Raw genomic sequence first — 23,479 nt, forward strand, 5'->3', positions numbered from 1 at the left:
GTCGGTCTGTCTGTCTAGCTGTCTATAAATATCTCCAGTGCAAATGCACAGAAACTCCTATAAACAGCAGCAGGTGCACATCCTATAGAAATCCCCCAGCAGCGTGCTTTTCAGGCTGGGTGGTGCTCACCTGACTGTGGCTGTCGTCTCCATATCTGCCCATCAGGTTGACTCGGTGGCAGTTCTTGTACCAGAAGGCTCCCTTGTAGGACAGGGCGCAGTTGGTGACAGCGATGTCGTTGTCCTTGTCATAGGTGGAGAAGGGGCGCCCCTGGTGGTAGCTCATGGAATCGCCTGTGAAGAGAATGATTGCCGGGTTTACGGTTACAGTCGGCTGCAGTAGACAGTCACTTGTCTTCATTTTTTTTTTGGGTGCCCAGAGATTGCATTGAGAAGTATCTCTTAAAACACATGCGGTTACGTGAAAATGTCACGGTAATTGAGAACAACAGCAGCAGCATGCGCATATACAGTGTAATTAAAACAAAGGTGACACTTTACAGTAAGTGTCTCTAAATACTGTGTATTTACATGGCAGTTACTTAGTAAATACACGTGTGCTTACATATAATTACAATGTTATTATGCATAGTTACAATGTACTTAATGTGTAATTTTTTTTGCATAATATATAACCCTAACCCTAACCGTAACCCTGTCCCTAACCACTTTTCCTCTTGTAATGAAATAGCCAGTTGCAGTGGTGCTGGGTATGTGACCCTTTCACTGAGATGACGTACCGGCTGTGCCGCTGTATCCTCCCACGTTGATCTTGTAGCGGCTGCGCGGGTCGCTGATGGTGAACTTGTCGTACTGCGCGTAGGCGCTCTCGCCCCTGTCTCGGAGATCGACCCGTAGCTCATACTGACCAGACGAGGTGATCTTATGCAGACTGTCCAGACCTGCGGGGCAGAAACACGAAGCAAGTTTAAAAGCAGAGCTGCTTATCAGGCTTATTAAAAACCTGCCAGAAAACAAACAAACACAGGCTTACCAAGCCAGAACTCGTCGTTCATATCGCCAAACCCTGCTGTGTAGTTCTTCCAGTTCCTGTAGAACTGCAGCTTGCCGTTCTGACGCCTGACAATCACCTAGAGGGGAGGTAAAGATCATTGTAACCCTCGCTATCAAGTGCACCCCTCCCCCCATGTTGCAAAGGGTTATTCCTCCACTCACAATCCAGCCTCCTCCGTCTGTGGCCATGTCGCAGTACACCTGCACAGGCTGGCTCTCCTCCCCCTTCAGGTAGATGGTGTAAAGCCCCGAGCTGGTCTCTCCATTCAGCAGGGCCTGGGAGCAATCTCGAGGGTGTCTGTACAGGAGGCCAGCTGGCAGGGGGGGGAGCGGTTAGAATCAGGGTGATACAAGGAGCTGGGTTGTTTGTTGGAAAGCAATATTAATTTTATGCGCTGCCGAATTTATAAAGCACAGAACTGTAGACCTATTTTGTGTACATCCTACATCCAAAGTCACAGTTCTTCAAACACTGGGAAAGACTGCTGGTGGAAACGTCTGCCGTGAATGTATTCGGTTTCTTTGAGCGTTTCGACATCAAGCTGGTTGTACTTACTGGTGGTGAACTGCGTCCTGACGATCTTGCTTCTCTCGGGGCCTGCGAGGGCCTGCAGTCTCACAGTGTACTGGGTGGAGGCGCTGAGCTGAGCCAGGTTATAGGAGGTGGTGCTGGGTCCCAAGACCACTTCCTACACAGGGACAAGGGATCACTACTCAGTGACACAGTCCAGCTGCACACCATGGAAGATACCAACATGCAGGACTTCTTTTTCAGGTTCCACTCTCCCAGATGGAAATGGGCAGACAGTGTGTATTACATGACATACATACAGTCCAAATGTAGTATGTACTATAAGAAGACCCGTATGTGCATTTAAGAAAGGGATGGCTTTATATGTTATTCTTCTAAGCAAAGACAGCATAAGTGCGTTTTTATATCAAATAAAATGGGGCTGATTTTCAAAGGCTTTTACTCCACGAAATAAATCACTGCTACACATTTTTCTAAAAGGAGAAAAGCACCAGTTACAGTGACAGAAATAAACACAGACCGGTATTAAGTTGGTGTTTATTTCCCCTGCATGATCTGTGCTCCCGGTCTGCAGGAGCTCGTACCTTGACTTTCCCGTCAGCAGACGTGAAGATGAGGATGTACCCGGTGATGCTGGCTCGCGGTGCCTTCCACGTCAGCACGGCGCTCTCTGTCTGCACGTTACTGGCACTCAGGTCTCTGGGGGCATCGACGGCTGCGAGACAGCGGGCAGAGCGTTACTGGGGAGAGCGACCAGCCTGACTGCCCTTCACACAGCGTGGCCAAGACTACAGACAGATCCGAGGCTAGGGAGCGCTGCACACAGTTAACACTGTTCGGAATCGACAGCGTCATATATACAGTCTTAGCCTGGATTCCGATATCTTTATAGAGAAGCGTTGCTTATACAAATGCAATTACTTATAAAACTAACACTACAAAAATTGCATTATAATATACATTTGAGGTACAAAAACATGTTTGGACGGCCTTGGCTGTGACAGCCGCTATATAAAGGTGCTATATTATTATTTGTTTATTTAGCAGACGCCTTTATCCAAGGCGACTTACAGAGACTAGGGTGTGTGAACATTGCAACAGCTGCAGAGTCACTTACAACTACATCTCACCCGAAAGACGGAGGACAAGGCAGTTAAGTGACTTGCTCAGGGTCACACAATGAGTCAGTGACTGAGGTGGGATTTGAACCGGGGATCTCCTGGTTACAAGCCCTTTTCTTTAATCACTGGACCACACAGCCTCCTGGACCACACAGCCTCCTATATAAGTATATACAAGTCCACGATTGTTGTTGTGCCCGTTTTGGTAATTATCATGGTATTACTATGTCATTGCTGGCCATGTGTGTTGTTCAGTTCTATTAGTCCTCCCAGCTGCCACTCTACTCACCGGTGGTGAACTCCGTGGTGGAGACTGCACTCTGCAGAGAGCCGCTCACTGCGTAGACCCTCACAGTGTAGCGCGTGGCGGGACGCAGAGCACTCATACCAAACTCGACTGTGTTCCCTGAAACACGCTCCATCATAGGGGGCACTGAGGAGACAGCGAGGACACACTCAGACGGGCTACTGAACTAATACATGCACTGCAAGAGTGCTGAAATCGTATGGTATGGTATGACATGACAGCGGTCTAGTCTTACCATTGTCTGCGCTGTATGTAACGACGTAGCCATCAACTGTAGCAATCGCTGGTTGCCACAGCAACAGGGCCTCGGAATCAGTGACGTTGACCGCCACCAGACCAGTGGGTTTATCGAGGCCTGTCAGGGAGCATGTTTATTAAGAGAGTGCAATACTTCACAATGTTCCTAGCTCAAAGGCTTCTGAAGAGCTGCCCAGCAAGCGATATTCGCACTGCATTGCACTGGCTAAGAGGGACAGGGTACACCGAAGGCTGCTTCAGCACGAACCGAGCGTGGAATTAACTTTGAAAAGTAAAAGGATGGAGAGCCGTTCAGCATTTATAAGCAGGTCAGAATTCAAAATGACAAAGCCAGTGTCTAGCACAGTGCCTTACAGTGTTTGTCCACAAGGCGTCTCAAAATGCTACGTAAAACAGAGATCCTATTAGAATCAAACGCAATAGCACCTTAATTAAAGGGGAGCCGGCACTTATTATATTGTCCATTTTTTTTAAAGCGAGCTGTGGATTCTGAAGCCTGGCTCTGTCTGTGTTACTGCTGTATACAGCTTTACAAGCTTTTCCACAGTTGGGATTTTTAAAACCTCTGCCCCTTTACCTGTGGTCACAGTGCCAGAGGATGGGTCGCTCTCCTCGAACCCTTTCACCGACGTGACGCTGATCTCATAGGTCTGTCCTGGAGTCAGGTTCACCAGGGTGGTCTTGGCCTTGGCTCCGTCCACAGTCACTGTCAGCGGGGTCCCTGAGGGGAGGCAGAGGCAGCAAGCACTTGAGAAGGGGTGCGAGACTCACAGGCTGGGGCCTGCACACTATCTGCTCTTCATATTGTGTTTCCATTGCACTATTGAGCCATGCCAGGTTTTGCCTCCAGCGTCTTTATTATCTATAAGTGATCAAACAGCAATGTAAGGAAAGTCCAATTTCCATCACTGCAGAATGTTTTGTAAAAAAAAACGTATAAGGGCGTGCTTGTTCTTTATTGTCTGGTTTTGCATAAGTTAACCTTTTATTTAAAAAATATATATATATATATAATTTTAAAAAAAAAATGCTGCATAGTTGTAGCCACTAGAGAGCACTGTTGATATGTCATGACAGCTACCTGTATTTTGGACTTCTGGAATTCATTAGGAATACAAAATAAAACAGAATTTGAATTACAGTCAACAGGACTAAGATTTTGGATTTCATGAGTTCCTTTTTTTCCCTCTAAAGTTGCGGATGAAAGATGCCGTGCCCACCTCCGTCCGCAGGTACGTAGGAGATGCGATAGCTGTCGACGCGAGCCGGGGGGAGGATCCAGTGAACCGTGACGGTGCTCTCGGTGACGTCAGAGAACCGCACACCGCTTGGGGCTCCGAGACCTGGCAAAATATTAACAGGGAAAGAAAATCAAAGTGTGCTCGCTGGGGACAGCAGTCCAGGGAACCACCTTTTCTAAACCATACAAATCAGTGTCATTCTGGAATCATTTGGAACCAGAACCTTCAACGAAGAACCTGTACTGAATAAGTATCCCGGACAAGGGTATGCAGAGAAATCCATAAAAGAAGGAAAGAAAGAATGAACTACAGGCTAGTGTTCATTTGATTTATAGACATTCCAACACTTCATCAATTACAGTGCAAAAAAAAAAAAAATTAAGGAACAAGGACTTTCTTGGGTGCAAGAAAAATGTAAACAAGCTGTGCTTGTTATAATCTTTCTTAAAACCTTTTTTTAAAAGCATGGGAGGACCACAGCCAGAGGTGCTGAAAAAGGAAGCATGCTGCAAGGATAGAACATACTTCAAGTCCATCTCTAGAGCTTTACACCCTGGAATAGAGAACGCAAGGCAATTAATGACTTCAGGATGCGCTGCTAGAGCTGGCTGCTCAATACTGTGAGCACATTATAGCAATTCTACACACACACCCAAGAAAGAGGGGGCAGTATGCAATTATAACTACTGGTGGGGGGATCAGGAAGTGTGCAATTAAATCTGATACATGCTTTGCTGTTTCATGGTAGGGGGGCATTTCTGTCACACAGGGAAGATCCCTGAATGATCCCACATTGGCGCTAGTCTGAAGAAGGTTGCGCATGCCAAACATGAAGATGAAACGGTTCCACTGAAGGAGAAAGCCATTCATTCAAAAGATGTTTGGAGAGATCTGAAAGTAAAGGAGTAGAGAAGAAGAAAACACAAATAAACCCAGTGTAATTTATTGTTGTTGATGATGATGATGATGAAGATGATGATGATGATGCTCAATACCTTTCCGGTCAAGACGTTATCAAACCATGCTAAAAGAAGAAAGTTCAAGGGGTCAGACTGCTTCGCAGATCCAGAGAAAGAGGGAGGGGAGGGAGCAAGAGAGTTTTTAGATGAAACGTACTGCTTTGTTAAGTCACCAGTTTGCTAAAAAAAAAAAAAAAAAAGGTGTTGTTTAGCGAAATACCTGTTCTAGCCACGGCATTAATGGGCTGCCAGCGCTGTCCCCTGGCGACCCCGTACAGCTCGATTTCGTACTCTGTACCCCCTAAGAGACCCGGAACCTCTATGGTGTGCTCCTGCCCCAGGACCGTCAGCTCCAGCGGGTCGGACAGTTTTTTGGAATCCCTAACTTTAATAACAAAACTATCGAAGAGGTCTTCGTCTGCCATCCAGGACAGACGGAAGCTCTCGGAGGTCACGTCCGAGACGAGAAGGTTGTCCACTTCCGGCTCGGCTTCTAGACAAGAAGGGAGACCATTCCCAGGGTTTACAGCCCATTCCACCCGTACGGATCAGGGGGTTACAGCAAATAACATAACAATATCATACAGCACAAACCTGAACAGGGTGCTACGAGACTTCAAAACAATTACAACAGAGATCAGCAGCTGAAGTGAATGGACAAACATGCTTGAAACAAAGTGTTATTATTATTACTGTGTTTCCAGCTTTGTGTGTGCTTTTGTATATATATTTTTTTATATATATACAACCACTTATAGCGGTGCTGTAACTTCCATTGAAGACTACACCCTGAAATAGAGCTGCTGTATAATAACAACATACAGTAAGCCTTTATGTAGTCTGTCATTAGTCACATACAGCATACATTATTGGGCTGGCTGCATGTGTCTAAGGGAAAGCACAGTAAAGATATGTCAACGAAGAGACTCTGTTGGTCCATATCTGGCAAGAGAGTAACACAACTTGAAGATCTGCAAAGGAATCAAAAACAACTAGGTCGTGCAAGCGGGATCTGTAAAAAGAGCACAATCCTGCAGCTGTTGAAGTGAGAGATTGAGAGACAAGCCGAGCGAAGGGGGAGAGGGGGGGTGTATGAAAGTACCTGTCACAGCCACTGCACTTAAGGGTTTTGTGCGTTGTCCCTCCTTGGTTATGCCATAGAGTTTAACCTCATAGCCTATGCCCGTGATAAGGCCTCTGATGTCCAGGGAACGCTGCTCTCCGAGCACGGTGAAGTCCTGGGGGTCCAGCAACCTGCCCGAATCTACAACCACTATGAGAAACTGGTCTAACTGGTGAGACTGGCCATCGTCACCCGTCTTCCAGGTCACCCTGAAGCCGTACGGGTTAATGTCTGAAATGACTAGGTTTTCCACTTTGGGTAACGCCTCTAAAGAAAGGGCATGGTCAGAATGGAAAGGGGAAGAAACAGGTGCAGGTGAATACAGGTTGTGTGCAGGGATTGCAAAACACATTCTATAACTTTACACTGAACGACCATCCGATTTAGCTCTGATACACAAAAGCACGCACACACATACATGCACACACACACGCACACACACACACACACACACACACACACACACACACACACACACACATATTTAACTGAATTAATAATATATTCTATAATATATAAGTAACAAATGTTAAATACAGTGGACACTGAGACTTGGAAAGATTCATCCTTCCTGGGTTTCTAACATTATAAAATAATTATACAACTATATATATGTATTCCCCCCCTCCCAAAATAAAAATCAAAAGTACATTGAAAATCATTGCTAGCTTTCCAGAGGCTCAAACTGATGAATCGATTAATGTTTCCACTGCAGTGTAAGTATCATGTTCCATGTAACAAAGACCATGCGGTAAATTAAGACATGTCTCAACCACAGACTATAAACAGTCCAGTCCTAGCCCCAGCGTCGCTCCTGTATTCTAGATGGGTAATTAGTTCTTGGAGAAGGGCTGTGCTCTCTCCATCACCTGCTACTCAGTTCAACAGACAAGAAGTGTAATTAAAAGTATAAATCAGACAGGGCTATTTATATTGTGCTTAGCTATCCGAGCCCCTAGCCTGTCACCACTTCGGACAATCAGTGAGCGAAAGCAAAGTGTTAAAGCGAACGAGCTGAAGAGAAGAGAACGAGCCAACAATGAGAGCTACCCAGGCAGCTAGTGTTGAAACAAGCAGAGCAGTTTAATTGGCCCCAGATGAGGAGCGGAGCTGGGGGAGATCAGAGGAATGTGCTGAGAGCGGAGGAGTGTGGTCGCAGCGAGCAGTGGTTTAGCAACCAAAGCCCCTCTGCAGCCAAGGTGAAGCTGGAGCCAGTGGCCACGGTGTAATGAAGAGAAGATGTGCCAGAGCATCAACAAAGGGGGCTTTTCAGACACTGTTTGCATGGGTTACAGGGCTCATAAAACTATCTTTATTCAGTTTTACAGTGGTGCATAGCATAGTAAAGCACAGTGAAATTGTGTTAAAGCACAGGCAAGCACAGTGAATCACAGATAAAGCACTGCAGACAACTCTAGATAACCACGGTAAAGCACAGCACTGTAAAAGCATGGGGCGCGCGTTGGAAGCTGCAAAACGACGACGGTTCCAAATCACTCCGAATAAAATGCAATGTGATTTACTTGGACGCAAGAATGGGTCTACTACATTTTAACTTATACTGTTACATGATCAGGTGTATTGTTATTTTTTAAAGGGTCTCCCAGCTGCCTTCGTAATACACAAAACAGACAAAGAACAATAGCTAGGCACTGAGGAATCCTATTGCATTCCGGACGTAAAGGACACGGAATGGTCTGGAATTAAATCAATACCAGAAGGTTCCAGGAATGAGGAAAGCCAACTATTCCAGGAGGAACATGGTCAATATGCAGAACTGCATAGTCCTGCCCTCAAATATGCAAAGTTTTGGCAATCCAGTCACTCTTTCCTGTTATTGTATGTGTGGATCCATTTAATCAACGAAGCTTTATTATTCTGTTTCTTTCCAGTTATAGGACAGAGCACCACTCACTCGCTCGCCTGCTCGCTGTGATTTATTATCAGCGTGTTCCATGCCAAAGGTGAATTAGTTCAAAATACTAATAAACACTAAAAATACTAAACACTGCTTTCAACAAAGCCTTTTGTTACACTGTCTGCCAGACCCCCAAGACGCGAGGTTTGAGTCACGTTTTTGCTGATGCAGGACTCCTGGGCAGAGCGACAGTTTTTTTTTTTAATTGCTTGTTTGTTTTTTCATCTGTAATGCGAACCTACATTACAGCAAACCCAATTGGTTCAAATGAAAAACAGAGCTAACTGGTCCGGCAGGCCTGTCACTTTTCATTAGGAAGTCTCTTGGCTCTGCAAGTTCGTCAAAGCTAGAAGGCAGATCCTGAGTGAGCGGTAACACAAAGCAGCTATTAATCCTGGTCCGAAAACAAGATAACAAACGCAGCCTTGCAGATGGAGAATTAAACCGCTTAAAAACGTCCGTAGTGATCAAAATAAACCTTATTTATATTTTACTTAAAAAAAAAATTAAAAACCTGCACAGGCTGAAAACAAAAAAAATCCAATTTGAATTGTTTTTTTTTTTTTTTTAATAATTCCATTGACAATTTGGAGGTGCTGAAGCAAGATATTTATTTTAAAAAGAGCATCTCCATCCTGTACATATTGTGCTTAGTGACTCACACCATGCTTGGCTGCTTGTGGAGCTCAGCCACACAACCCTGACTGTTTGAAAGCTGAACTCTAGTGCATGCACATGCAGGAGTGACAGGGAGGCTGCACAGCAAAGGCACACAAACTGAAACAAGGACCCGGGGTGCGCACTAAAAGGGGGACAGCTTTAACAGAAAGACTGTACGAAACAACAAAGGCAAATCTGCAGTGCAAATGGAAGCCAAAACCGGAGCGGTCTGTTGGGATAGTAAACGCAGGCCATGCTTTAGACAGGCACCTCTTTAAATATTGGGGTGTAGAGACCAAGAACGAGCCTGGCAGTAGTGACTAACTCCCTTCAGCATTTCATTCATCCTTGTACCCTAAATGAAGCCACACAGGGGAGGACTTATCTTCCTGCGGTGCTTTCTGATTCTCCTTCTCATACACACACACACACACACACGCACGACAGGGCGGTGCTCTGCTCAACCCTTGCACTCCGTTAATAAAAGGGCATCGAAACTCATTCGGGAAACGGGAGATCAGCTGGTTAAGTTACATAGTACCTGTGACGGCGAAGGCAGACAGAGGCTGAGTGCGGCACCTTGAGACACGCCGTGCACTTTTATGTTATAAGCGGTGCCGTCCGCCAGGCCCATGATAGTGTCATTGCGTGAGGCCCCGCCCACTCTGAGCTCCAAGGGGTCGTAGAGCTGCTCAGAATCACTGACTTCTATTACAAAGCTCTCAAAGGAGCCTGCTGCTGCGGTCCATGTGAGGGCCAAGCTGTCGTGGGTTATATCTGATACAGTTATGTTACCCAGCTGTGGTTCTGCGTCTATATGAAAGAGATACACAGTACATGCAGGTGGAAAGGTTACTTCAGTTGCTAGCATGATATAGCTTGTATTAGCCTTGTCACTGTTTCCAATAGGGAGGAATGCTGTGAGTTAATAGGTGGTGCGTGGGGGGTCTCAGTGTTATAAGAGGTGTCATCTAGGGCAGTTTGGGCAGAGCTGGTGGCAAAATATGCAAAATGATGTGTGCTGTAATAAGTCACCCTACACACGGTGTACTAACTTATTATAAATCACAAATGAAAAATGTACTCAGAAACTACTATTTAACAAAAGATAATAATGGTGTTCAATGCACAGCATGGCATGTATATATAGATACGATGCACTGAAATGTTCTCGTGACAGTAGTGAAACAACAACCTCCCAGTGTCACACCATTTATAGATAAAAACCTAGATCAATAACAGGGAATACAATACCTGTAGTAGCTACAGTAGTTAAAGGAGGGGTGTGCTGACTGCCGGAGCTGCCATACAATGTGAGCTCATACCGAGTGGCTCCTTTGAGCCGGGGGATCACGACGCTCCTCTGGTCCCCAGAGACCGTGTGCTCTATTTTGCGCGAGCCCGGCTCCGCCTCTATAACCTCGACTACAAAGTGATCGAAAGCCTGGTCGCGGGCGTTCCAAGACAGAGACAGGCTGTTTGAGGTAACGTTGAAAACAACTAGCTTGCTCAGGTCAGGTTCTGGCACTACAGAGGAGAGAAGAGTCATTTTGTTTTTAATAAAAAGACGAACTGATCGGTAAGGAAAAGCTTTCCTGTTTCCCAACCCTCCCACACTCAAGACGATCGGAGCTGGCTTCATGTTGCAAACCCGTGGAGCTTATAAAAGGACAAAAACACAGCCAACGATTATTGCACTGATGTGTCGTGTAGAATCAGCACAGTTTACTAATTCTGTATGATACTGTAGCATGAGCGGCTGCGTTTAAAGTGAAGCCGTGGATGAAACAAAAATGCATTTAACGCAATGACGCCTGCCTGTGTGTGACTATACTGACATGAACTTTGTTCTTTATAAATAGATTGCACGATAGTTGATCTTATAGATTAAAATCTGTTGTAAGCAGAGGCACAACAAAAAATAAAAGAAAATAATAAGGGAGTGAATTAAATAATAAATAAAATACTCTATACACAGGGTGATTAGAAAGTAAGTTTACCACATCAACATTCTGACTATTTCTACCTTGCTTTTGTGTACATCCCATTTTCATATATATATATATATATATATATATATATATATATATATATATATATATATATATATATATATATTGTATTTCCATGTTCTTTGGCGTTATTCAATACAGTTTCCAGAAATGGTGTTGGACCCCCCCCCCCCCCCCCCCCCCCCAGGATTTAAATACAGGTATATATCCAATGCATATATGTGTTCCAAATACCCCCCCTCCCCCTCCCCTGCCTCCGCTAGGACAGTAAGGGCAGTACCTGTGGAAGCAATAGCACTGAGAGCCTGTGTTCGAACACCATGCGTGAGCCCGTACAGGTAGGCTATGTAATCAGTGCGGGGACTCAGCCCTGAGATATGGGTTGCCAACACATCTCTGGCTATGCTGTATTCCATTGGCTCCAGCAGCCTGTTTGAATCTATAATCTCAAGTGCAAAGCCATCGAAAGAGTCTCCAGTGGCTGTCCAGGAGAGACTGAAGCTGTCTGAGGTAATGTTTGATACAAACAGATTACCAACTTCAGGCTCTGGCACTAAAGAAAGAAACAGTTTCATTTTTATTTATTTAATATGCATAACAAAAAACATTAAAAACATGTTTTTATATTCATCTCTAAATCAGATGTTCTCCAAAGCCCTAATCTGCTGTCAAGCAAATTGCACTCAGCTGCTGTTATTTAGATTTTAAAATACACTGCTCCAGTTTTCCTGGGTTGGCAAAAGATTGTACGTTCTTGTGCTCTGCTGTGACAAGTGTACACTTTGATATTTCTTTTTAAACTAGTGTACATTACAAAAGCTGTGCTAGGTTGCAAAGGGTTATATTCTGGACCAAGCTCTCCTGGGAAATAAATTAAATGAAATATTTGGAAATAGTTTACATTTTTTGTTCAAACGACAAAATTCAAATGTCCAGTCCTGGTATTCACTTTACAAGTCGTAAACCTTGGCTCGCAATTTGCTTTTTCATTTTTAAAAAAACAGGACGATCAAATGAAAAATGTTCTACTGATTCAGCCAAAAAATAAAATGAACTTATAACAGATATACCTTTCCATAATTGAATTACATATTTTAGCTGCTCTCCAAAAAAAAAAAAGGTAGAACTTCACATGACATGTCTCTAACTAGACTGTAAAAAAAGTTAATTGCATTTGTAAATTGACAACTTCATGTGTAACGACAGTGTCATTCAAAAGGACACTAGCAACTGAAAACATGTTATAATTAACATGCTGTTGCGTTGTAAATATGTCATTACAGTGTAATTACAAATCAACTAGAGACACAATGTAAAAAATACATTCAGACCATTAATAATGAAATAACCAAGACAGGAAATAGCTAGTAAGAACAGAAGGAATATTTTCTTTTTTCTAAGCATAAGTTATCTTTTGGTAGTTATTAGTGTCTCTGATATATAGTTCTGACAGAGTGAGGAATTACATAAAAAACTAGTGTCAAAGCAGGCAGCTTAAGAGGATGGATTATGGGAAAACGCGGCCAGGAAGTCACAGTGGCACGTCGAGAGATGTAAACAGCTTCCTGACGGATGATAAATAAAGAGGAGAAAGTGTGCAAGCGCTGGAGCAGCTGTGCAGTGTCAGGGCTTCAGCAGCATTCCAAGAAGCATAAGGAAAGAGGCTGCCAAGGAAAATGAGAACACTGTGGCGCTCAAATACCAGGTGGACAACATCTTCAAGAATATTTTATTTGTTATTTCCCTGCCCCTTTTACGCTTTGAAATCTATGGAACGAGTAAGCATCCCGGTTCTACAATCAATAAATAAATACATTTACTCAATGTTGCAATGAGACTCATATATTAACCAGTCTGGACTGGGATTCATGAAGTACATCATTTATGAATCACAAGTATGAGCTCCTATTACTTCCTTCAGTGCTGCCTAGACTGTGTGCTCATTTATTCCACTAGGATTAACTAGGGACACAGATAAACACAAGTGTTAGCCTTTGGTAAGCTACTAATGTGTGAACTTTAAAAGATCCCTCTCCTAAGGCCACACCTTGCTGTTCATTAAAACCAAGGTTGTCTGGACTAGTCTCCAGCTAGAAGGAAGGCATATTCAGTGGTTGTTATAATAGTGCGTGTTGCTTAGTGCTGCTATTTGGTTAATGTTCCTCAGCAGTTAAAGTGTTTCCACCACCTGGTAAACAGAATAGTGCCACAGCAATAAAAAATAAAAAAAAGTACAAAGACAATACTAGCAGAAGAGCAGAGTGTAAAGACCATAATGATATCCTTCTCATTATGGATTCAGATGCCAGTGCTGATATCTGTATCGGTTATACACAGGAAAACACATTCACAAGTCCAGTGCTATGTATACAGATGTAGAGATCATGGTGAGATGGTCAAACAGTGGCCACATGGGACCTTTAGTCAAGACATGTCACACAAGCACATGGGCTACTTCTGATGTTAAGGTTTCGGGACCTGAATGCTCCTTGATCGTACACATGAAATGAAATGAAATGAAATGAATGAACGAATGGTTTTGCAATCACTGCTGAACAACATGGACTCACCAAAATGCACACAGTGAGATTGAGAGACTTCATGCACTCATAAATGGAACGTGAGGAGATGCAGACTGATGTCAATGGTTGCCTGCTTGTCACGGTGCGCTTTGGAAACAAATGATGGGTCGCAAAGTGGCTGGATGGCAGAAATACAGGACGCTTATCCTCAAAAATAAAAAAGAAAGAGATCATTCCGCGTTCCGTGCATTCTCCTTCGTATGACCGTGCAAAATGGAGGAGATTCAGGTGGACGCTGCCGCTTGACAAAACAGTTTTTTTACTTCTGAAAAAAGAAGAGAAGGACAGAAGTAGAGGGGAGGGATGGAGGGCTGGAGAGAGGGAGAGAGGGAGAGAGCGATCGAGCGAGGAGGAGGAGGAGGTATCAGACCGATAAGGAAATACCTGTGCTGACTTCTGTAAAAAGAGGTTTTGTGTGTGAGCCTTGGATCACCCCAGAGACGGTGACCTGGTAAGAGGTATCGGGCTTCAGCCCATTGATGTCCAGCCTCCGGAGATCACCAGCCACTGTGTGACTCTGCGGCTCGGCCGACCTATCAGAATCTGTAACTTCAACAATAAAGTTTTCGAAGTCTCCGTCAGCGACTTTCCAAGAGACATTGAAGCCGTCCCAGCTGACGTCTGAGACTTCTAAGGTGCCCAGCTCAGGCTCCTCCTCTGGATAATAACAAAGAAAGTACATTCATGTTATTGAACTGGTATTCCAGCTGGCATGCAAATTCAAGGCCATACTATTGCGTGAAAACATCTGCCTTTAAGTTTGCTAGTTTAATTTTGAGTTCTGCTTTGAGGTAGTGGTATTTTAAGGCATGGGTTGGTATTAAAAAAAAAAAAACAGTGAATTAAAACAGCAAAGCAATAAAACACGTTGAGATTTAAGCTACTGCATTTCTTTAACAGATTATTCTTATAAAATACTGTAATTAGATATGGTTTAACAATGTATTTTCCAAAGCAAAGTTTGCTGCACAGTTTTTTAGATCTAGTGAGAAACAGCTTGGTGTGTGTGTGTAGGAAGGAAGGAGCCCTTGACCTCCCATTGCACTTAAATGAACATTTGTTAGGTTTGCAAACTGCATTATAGCATACTTAATCTCTCAATTCCTTTAAAAAAACAGAACATTTGTAAAGATTAACAATCAATACAATACAATATAATACACCAACGAAATCCACATTGATGAGATGAGAATGACAAGAAGTAATTAAGTGACCGTAGGTGGTAATAAAAAGCACAGGATTAAAAGACATGTACGACGGGCTGAATGACAGGCCAACATACTCAATAACACAAACACACAATGTACAGAACTGGAAGAAAAAATATACAATGTAAACCCTGCAAAAAAACACACCATAAAGTGCAAATGAAGACAGGCATTCCACTCCCAGCTGTTGAAAAGCATCAGAATGCACCTGCACACAAGCACAGCAGTCATTCCCATAGACGCAATTCCACGCTCCTAACCATGTTTGCTTATGGATGTTAATGATGCTAACTCATGAGGAAACATCATGCTTCCCTAGTGTCCGCATGTGCATGCACCGTTTCCCATTGCTGTAGAACCCCTCACTGTGTTCTAAGCAATACCAGTAACTGATGATCAGACTGATGATCAGACTGTCCACAATCAAGGTTGTGATGCTTACAAAACGTGCATAATGTACAATGCAGAGGAGCATAACTGTCGTGCATTGACTTTACTTTGGCATGCATTCCCTGCAGAACGGGGCAGTATGCTTGTTCGTTTTTTTTTTATTAATTTATTAAAACCTTTTAAATGGCGTGCACCAGAATAATCACAGCACACCTTAGTGATATTCCCCATCTTGCAAGAAAACGCGATTACAAGGTGTGATCATGCATTCTCATACAGCCTTATTTCCTGTATTAATATCGTACTGCAGTATATTAAAACATAGCTGCGGAGTGGGGGGAAGGGAGATTAAACGATACCGATAAAATATATGCAAGGAGGACAAATAGCAAATTAAGAAATGGTGATGGCTGGAGGATGACAACAGAGACCAGTGATAAAATACCTGTATTGGCAATTGCCTTGAGGATATGTGACCTGTTTTCCTGGTCAGTTCCATGCAAGGTGATCTCATAAAGAGTGCCAGGCGACAGGTCAGCAATGGCAGTGTGCCGGACGTCTCCTGGCACGGATACTGAAGCTATTTCATTGAACCCAGCTAAGTCCTTCAACTCTACAAGGAAGCTATCAAAGGACCCAGCTGGTGCCGTCCAGGACAGCTGGAAGCTAGTCTGGCCCACCTCCGAGACACTGAGGGCTTCGAGAAGCTCCAAGCTCACACCGCCAGGCTCGGCAATAGACCGCCCCGTTAGAGTGGACATCTGAGTTTCTGGTTTAAAAGAAATGGATGGAATGACTCTTGGGTGGGTCTGCCTGTGAGGGGCTAATGTTGGAGTCACAGCGACAATGTCAGAGGCAGCTACATCCACAGATGCTGCAGTAGGTATGAAAGCTAAACAGAAGTACAATGAAAGTGTTAATGTGTTAAAGCTGCGAGGGAAGGAAGTGGTTAACCTGCGGAAAGATACATACACTCATACATTCAAATTAGGACACCGGGAAAAAGAAAAGTCTAAATCCCCAACTCAAGACTGCTTTCTGTTTGAAACAGTCGCTGGAAACCGCGTTATAAACATAGCTTTAACATCTGTGTACACCACGTCATTATAAAACACACATCTATTTATGACATCACGTAGCGCGTCAACCATAATGCAAGCTGGTCAACATGTGGAATAAATCAATCAATAAATACATATATACATATACCCCTCTGGGATGATCAATGCAAGCATGCCACTATTCAAAATGCTCTGAACAGCGTACGTATTAATGACTTTGATCAAGCCATTAATGTTTGAAGGCGCTGTATAGTCTGTGCAACAGAAGTATACAGCAAGCTTCAAAATGTGAAGAAGCCATGCAACCCCTGCACTCAGCATTCACATGGCAGCCTGGCAGCTCACATGGCATCAACGGGCCACCATTATGAAGTAAATGCTATAAATGGCAATGTGATGGATGATGGTCAATGACGGCTCTAGCCTTCAGAGCTAACAGTTGCGTATTAAAAGCTGAAATGGGGACTCTTACACTGACAACTAGAGCGGTGGCATTGATAGTTTTTCAGTAGTAAAAAGGTCCCATAATTGTTTTTGCGGTGCCACATCTGACCAGATATACTGTGGGGTTCAACCTTTTACCGTGAGGTCATTGGGCCCCTGTAGCCTGAAACAGACCTGGTCTGGGGTTGCACCATTATTATTGTTAGCTATGAATAGGCAACACGGTCTTGCTCTTTCACAGGCCATGCCTCAAGGCATACTGGTGGAGATGAGGAGATGAGGAGTGGGGTGGGGGAGTTTCCCTGGGCATGCGTACCGGGGGTCACATGATACAAGGACATGCTTCTGCTCCGGGAACCACAGGGAGCACCTTGTACTCCACAGCTTTCGGCATGCACATCTTTTATTGGAATGCATTCCATAGATTGGGTCATATTTTCTTTTCCCTCCCCCCTTCTACCCCCCCCCCTCTTTTTTTTAAAAACAATAAAATAAAGAGACTTATACAGCGGTATCCATGATTCTGTTTGTCATTTGATTTGTAAAAATTAAGTTGACTATTATAGAATTTACAGAATTCCTATCGCCCCATTCTAAGCCTAAAGTGTAAATACCTGTTTTGGCAACAGCCTCGAGAGCTCTGGATGTTTGGCCCCCAGTTATTCCATAAAGCTTGATCTGATATGTGGTGGCTGCTCTCAAACCTCTGAGTCTAGTACCTGTCGAGTCTCCAGGTAGCCAGACCTCCATCTTATCCCACAATCCCAACGTGTCTCTATATTCTACAATGTAACTGTCATACACTCTGTCTGTCTCCACATTCCACAAGAGCTGAAATCCATCTGACATTACACTGGAGACCTCCAAGGCCTGCATCATCTCCTCCTCCTCCTCCTCCTCCACCTCCTCGCCCATCCCCGCGATCTTGGGACCAGTGACTTGCAAGGACATTATTCTAAACTTGTCCTGGTTCTGATTGGAAGTCGTGACTTCTGGTACATAGTCCGCTAAGGAGAATGAGAACGACGCTACGAGAAACAGATTAAAGTGAAGGAGAGCCTTGTTAGTTCAGACCCCAGGGGGTTAGCGCTACATCGAGGGAAATACTGTAGAGAGAAGCTCGTTCTCTCAACGTCACACCTATCCTGATTCAGTAACAGCACACCTATGGTAGTAAAGATTTCACCCCAAACATTAAAACACAAAGAAAAGCTATCGCACAATTATGCAACCGGCTGAAAATTAGCTAAAACAGAGCATAAAAAAACAGTATAATGTTAATGTAATGATCAGCAATAATACATTTTTAGCAGGCTTTTTAAAGCATCCTATTAGCATGGGATTGCATTTCCTTGCATGTTATTGGATTGCGGTGCGTTTTCCTGAATGTAATATTCAACCTGTACTTACGAAAGGACCTGTGCAATTTTACTTTGGACTGTTGAACTTTAGTGAATGAAAAACTGTCATCCACTTGACAAAATCTCCAACCACTTGACTTTAGACCTCTATTGCCCTTCAAAAATGAAACACTTGAGCCTCGTCGATTCGGACTAGGAGACTGGAGGAGAGCAGTGCACTGATCCACTGTAACTCAATCCTCTTTATGTTCTGCTAATGGCATGTGCACGTATGCTATAGAATAAGAAAGGGAAAGTGTTTCAGTAGATATTAACGGGATACCGCACTGTATAGAATTAAATTAACAGGGCAACGGTTTATAGGAGTAGAGAGCAACGGAAACAGTTATTTCTAAAGCCTTTATTTCTTTTTTTATATAAGAAAAGGGGGAATAAACCGCACTTTAACAATTATTAAATGAATGAGCTTTGTGCATAAGACAGACTAGCTCTCTTCTGTAGAGTTGGCAGCGGAGCAAGCTTATAATTGAAACCAATAAAGGGTTTTTATCCGAAGTCATGTTTGTATTTCCCTCCTGTCATATTAACTTTATTCGCAGCGTGCTATCCGGAGATTACTGTCAGGCCCCTTTCAAACACTGTATTGAATTTGTTTCTCTCCCCACTGGACGCAGTGAGTAATAAGGAAGGATCACAGCGCCTGTTTTGCTTGGCTAGACCATTGAGGTCTACCATTCCATGCTGTAAACTTGGCACACCTACAAATAAGAATAAACTTGGAACTGTGTTTTTCTACCACTTTTGTTTCTTTTGTTTTTTATAAAAATAAATAAAGCTCTGTTCAGGAGCGAGGCTTACGTGACACGAAATAAAATAAAAATAAAAAATGACATGCCGACATGTCATTGGGGCCACGATCGGGCTGTCGGGATGTAATTTCATTAACGGAACCACAATCGTTAATAATTGATTGTTAAACAGATTTAGTTTCTTTATAGCCCAACGGAGAGCAAACATTCTGATCAATGATGTATCTCAAGACACATTCTTGTTTTACCGGCAGTGTCAATATTGCATGCAGAACAATGTGGAACGTGTACACTGCTGAATTGTGCAATGCGTTTCTTTAACATTTCCCCATGCTGTGCAGCAAATAGTAAATGGGAACATGTGGCTGTGTGATGTCAGGGTCGTGTATGTATCTGCTTCTCAGGAGTGCCTGTTCATAAGGGTCATAAATCCAGTTACTTGTACAATACGAGGTAAATACACCCTGGGACACAGCACCAAACATTCCAGACTTTGTAACACTACATCATTTAGGCTACAAGGCTATGTCTTGTTATTGAATCAACATGTGCTCCCACCACTGTTTTTTTTATAGACATTATTATTTTTTGGAAATGAATGCAGCATTGTTGAAGGAATTTTGCGGTACGATTTTAAATTGTATCACCACTTTAAACTCAAGTTATTATTTTGCCTGTAAGATAAATTGTACTTTAAAAAATAATTAGAAAATATAGTAAAAACCCCCAGTCGAATCAAGAAGATCTTAAAAAAACCGGTTTAGATACATTATGTTACTTATCTCAACTCACTGCAAGACAGCATCTGGGAGCAATTTGTTATTCTAAACTTGATTTTGTAGAAGATTTACTTGTTTTCTCATGAACTCAGCACCCCATACCGACTGTATAGGGCTACATATTGCTTGCAAAAGTAAAGTTGCTTTTTTTCTGTTTTCCTAACAGCATTATGTCATCTGTACCATCTGTAGTGTAGGTGGAATTTACACTTGAATTTACGCTTGAATTTACGCTTGTATTTCTCATCTTGAGAACGAAAGATGTAGCCCACGTTCTGTGCTATAAGCATTATAATTTATCCAAACCTAAAATAAAAAAATAAATGTTAAGGTTGTAAAGGGAAAAAAAAAAACATGGGCTAATGTGTGATTACTTTTGATGCAGCCAGTGCCCTGAACCAACATAAACTAGGGGGCTGTTAACCAATCTATCAGTGCCATGCTCAGTCCAATGACAAAGTTGTCATGTTGGTTTAGGTCCTTGATTAACCCGTTCCTAAGAAATGGGTCTTGTATAATAAACAAAGTCAACATACTGTACCATGAACTCAGATCTTAAACAGCTTGGAAACCCAAACTGGCGATTTACAGTGGAGGCCCCACATGACTGCTCCACAGTATTTCTGCAGACACATAGATCTGAGGGCTTTTCTCACTATCTTTCCAACAGTTCCATGCTCTGCTTTTGCTATTCGGTTTTATCCCTCAACCAGAGAGGCTGGAGGCAACCGTGTTGAGATCTTTATGCAGTGTTGAGATCTTTATGATCTTCTCGCAATGGAATTTCAAATCAAGACACCACCAGTTTGGAACACTAGAGGCAAGAGAGTCACAATAATGGACGTAGCAAAGGCTGATAGAAAATGGAAAGGCTAAGACCAGGACGTGTGTTGGCATCAGGATATGGCGTGTGACTATCTTTGCTGGAGGAAGAATCGCATGTATGGATGTGGGCCCCCCTACCCCACAGCTGAGCACTTACCCGTTGAAACAGTAGTGGCGGCTGGCTGGCTCCTCTGTCTGCCTCTCTGTGCAATCAGGGTGATTGAGTACTGCACACCAGGATCCAGCCCTCTCAGGATGTAGTTGGTGACGTCGGCAGGGACCTCCACCTCTTCCCTCCTGCCGTCCGCGGACGTGTAGGTCAGAAGGTAGACTTCGATCTTGGCCAGTGGCCTCTTCCAGCGCAGAGAGACGGTGCTCTCCGTCGAATCGACCGCCTCGAGGTCTCTTGGAGCGTCCAGGTCTGCAGAAGCAGGGTTTGGGGTTTAGCAGAAAAGAAGAGCCAGCAAAAGCAGGACCGTAAAGCAAGCAATGCGTGAAACTGTGGTTTCGGTGGCTGGCATAAGAACTCCCCTAGTTTTTACACCAGGTACCCCTTCACGGCTGGGGCTGACTGGCTTGTTTTAGGGCTTGAACCTTCATCCTTCCTCGTTGCATCTGGATTCTCTTACCATTGAGCCACTTGTGCACACCTTTATATCATACTGTGATACTGATTGCTATCTATAAACAAGCTTCACTTCTTTGACAAAAGTTTAAGTGAGAGGTGTTGCTCAATGCCATCACTTGGCATATTTCATTTTTTAGTACTTCTACTTATCTTATGAGTGAGTGTTTAAAGTTACAGATGAAAGCACTTCTTCTAACAGCATGAAGCTGGCATGTCATTCATGATTCAGCGCACTGGGATGCTTGGTATCGGATGTTTCATGTGCACGCTTTGATCTCGCTGCATTTGGTTCTTCAGTATCAATTATGAATACCTCAATTCCGTGCTCTGCAAGTGCATTTTAAATGAAGCATTCAAACTTAAAGTCCAGCTGCAATAAAGATCCAGTCTACTAATAAGATCGTCTCCACTAATTATCACATCTGTTGCTGCAAACACAAAGACTTCTCCCAGCAATTTGTCTGAAGCTTTGTTCGCAATTAAATGAACGTGTCAGCAGCTTAATTGTAATACACAGCAGTCTGTATTTAATTATAGCGCAGTTCTGGGACCATAAGGCCTGAGGGGACCATCCTGTTATGAAGGGAAACCTCCGACATCTGCCCTCTGAGGTCACGGTTTAAACTACTGACCTCTAGAAGAAGATACCATTACACAGGTGGAGGAGGGGTGGCAGGGGACATACCATTTGCCTAGAATATCCATTTAAAGCAAGCATTGTTGGTAAGTATATGTGAGTGAAGAATTTGAATATATTATATATAAATGTATCATTTTATTTTGCTAACCCTCCCCCGACCCCCCCTCTGGCTGCAGAAGCTGTTAGACGTCACTCACCAGTTGCTGCGTTGATGGTGGCCGGCAGGCTTTCCTTGTCCTGTTTCACAGCGGTGACCCCCATCCCGTACTCTGTGCCTGGCTTCAGACCTGTCGAAGCACAAAGACAGGTGCCGTTTACTGATGGGGTTATTATTATTATTATTATTATTATTATTATTATTATTATTATTATTATTATTATTATTATTAATCTGGATAGATTTATACTGAGATCTAGTTTCTGGTGATTATCTTCTGATTTTCTCTGTTTAGAAGAGCACAGGATTGAAGAATTTTTAAATGCTTTTACATCACAACCCAAGTGGTTGGTCTGATCAATCTTCCCCACCGGGATAAGATGCAGTTGGATTTTGTTGGATAATTTTTACACCCTGAAACATACGTGGTTAATGCAATCCAGGGAGTTTCTCTGAATCCAAAAAATAAAACACAGCTGTGGTTTATCCAGCATTTGCTATATCAAATTAACCCCTAATCCTTAATCTGCTGCTTTTATATTTGACCTTAGAATCTACGTTCGATTGCATTAAGCTATTGTTTTTTTTAAATCTGCTCTTCCTTGAAAGTGCCATGAGATTTTTAACATCCACAAAGCTAGACCTTGGTTTGATAACTCATCCAAACCTTCTGACTTGACTTTTGAACATCCACACTGCCTAATTAATGGGTGAACAACGCAGGCTGAAACCACACCATTCCCATTCCCATCATTAACAATCACATTGCACAGGTAGTGTGAATAGTCTATAAGAAACACTTATCTCTTTTGTTAAATAAATAGTCTCGTTGAGAGATAAGTGGGTAAAGACAAGACACGTCCATGCATCTGCACCTTGAAAGATGAATTAACAAATAAAGGGCTTAAAAATCCAACTCCACGCTGTAATTAGGGTTTCTTTCTGTCTAGTTGCTGTCATTATTATTTATTAGCTCACACAAGGGTTTTCAGCCGGCACCTCGCAGCATGAAATCAGACCTAAAACAATGAAAGTAATTATCAATGAAATCACAGGCGTTATTACAGATAATAACCGGATAAAAACCGCTAGGTGTTTAGCGACCTTTCACAGCTATTAGGTGAAAAAGCCTGAAAGATTTGCAGTGCCAATTCATTACACGGAATAGAGTACAATTAAATAGCTCAGCGCAGGAATTAGGCTCAATTAAATGAGTAATAATCTTTTTTTTTTCCCCCGTCTCACTAAGCTTTGCACACAGAAGTATTTAGATGATTAAATTACCCAGCCACCGTAGATTTACAACAAAGAGGTCCCCACCCCACGTGCTGGGTTTTAAGAAGACAGCTCAATCTGTACATTGGAGAGCAGTGTTTCCACTGAAACAAACTGGAGATTTCAAAGCTCCCACAGGAAAGCCAAGTTATTTTCCTTCAATAATCCGTTCGGT

At 43.1% G+C, this 23,479-nt stretch overlaps 1 protein-coding gene across 1 annotated transcript in view; it reads right to left on the reverse strand.

Moving 5' to 3' along the window:
• The window catches only part of LOC117973966 (tenascin-like), a 47,742-nt gene that overhangs the window by 1,577 nt on the left and 22,686 nt on the right, over positions 1-23,479 (reverse strand). Inside the window, 20 exon segments of the mRNA XM_058986732.1 lie at positions 131-294; positions 741-902; positions 995-1,091; positions 1,177-1,328; positions 1,571-1,703; positions 2,131-2,261; positions 2,957-3,100; positions 3,210-3,329; positions 3,810-3,953; positions 4,453-4,575; positions 5,653-5,925; positions 6,535-6,822; positions 9,675-9,710; positions 9,713-9,946; positions 10,388-10,660; positions 11,426-11,698; positions 14,112-14,384; positions 15,771-16,094; positions 20,762-21,025; positions 22,070-22,159. Coding sequence (XP_058842715.1) covers positions 131-294; positions 741-902; positions 995-1,091; positions 1,177-1,328; positions 1,571-1,703; positions 2,131-2,261; positions 2,957-3,100; positions 3,210-3,329; positions 3,810-3,953; positions 4,453-4,575; positions 5,653-5,925; positions 6,535-6,822; positions 9,675-9,710; positions 9,713-9,946; positions 10,388-10,660; positions 11,426-11,698; positions 14,112-14,384; positions 15,771-16,094; positions 20,762-21,025; positions 22,070-22,159 — 3,698 coding nt within the window.

The sequence above is a fragment of the Acipenser ruthenus genome, chromosome 15, assembly GCF_902713425.1.
Source record: "Acipenser ruthenus chromosome 15, fAciRut3.2 maternal haplotype, whole genome shotgun sequence".
NCBI classification, from domain to species: domain Eukaryota; kingdom Metazoa; phylum Chordata; class Actinopteri; order Acipenseriformes; family Acipenseridae; genus Acipenser; species Acipenser ruthenus.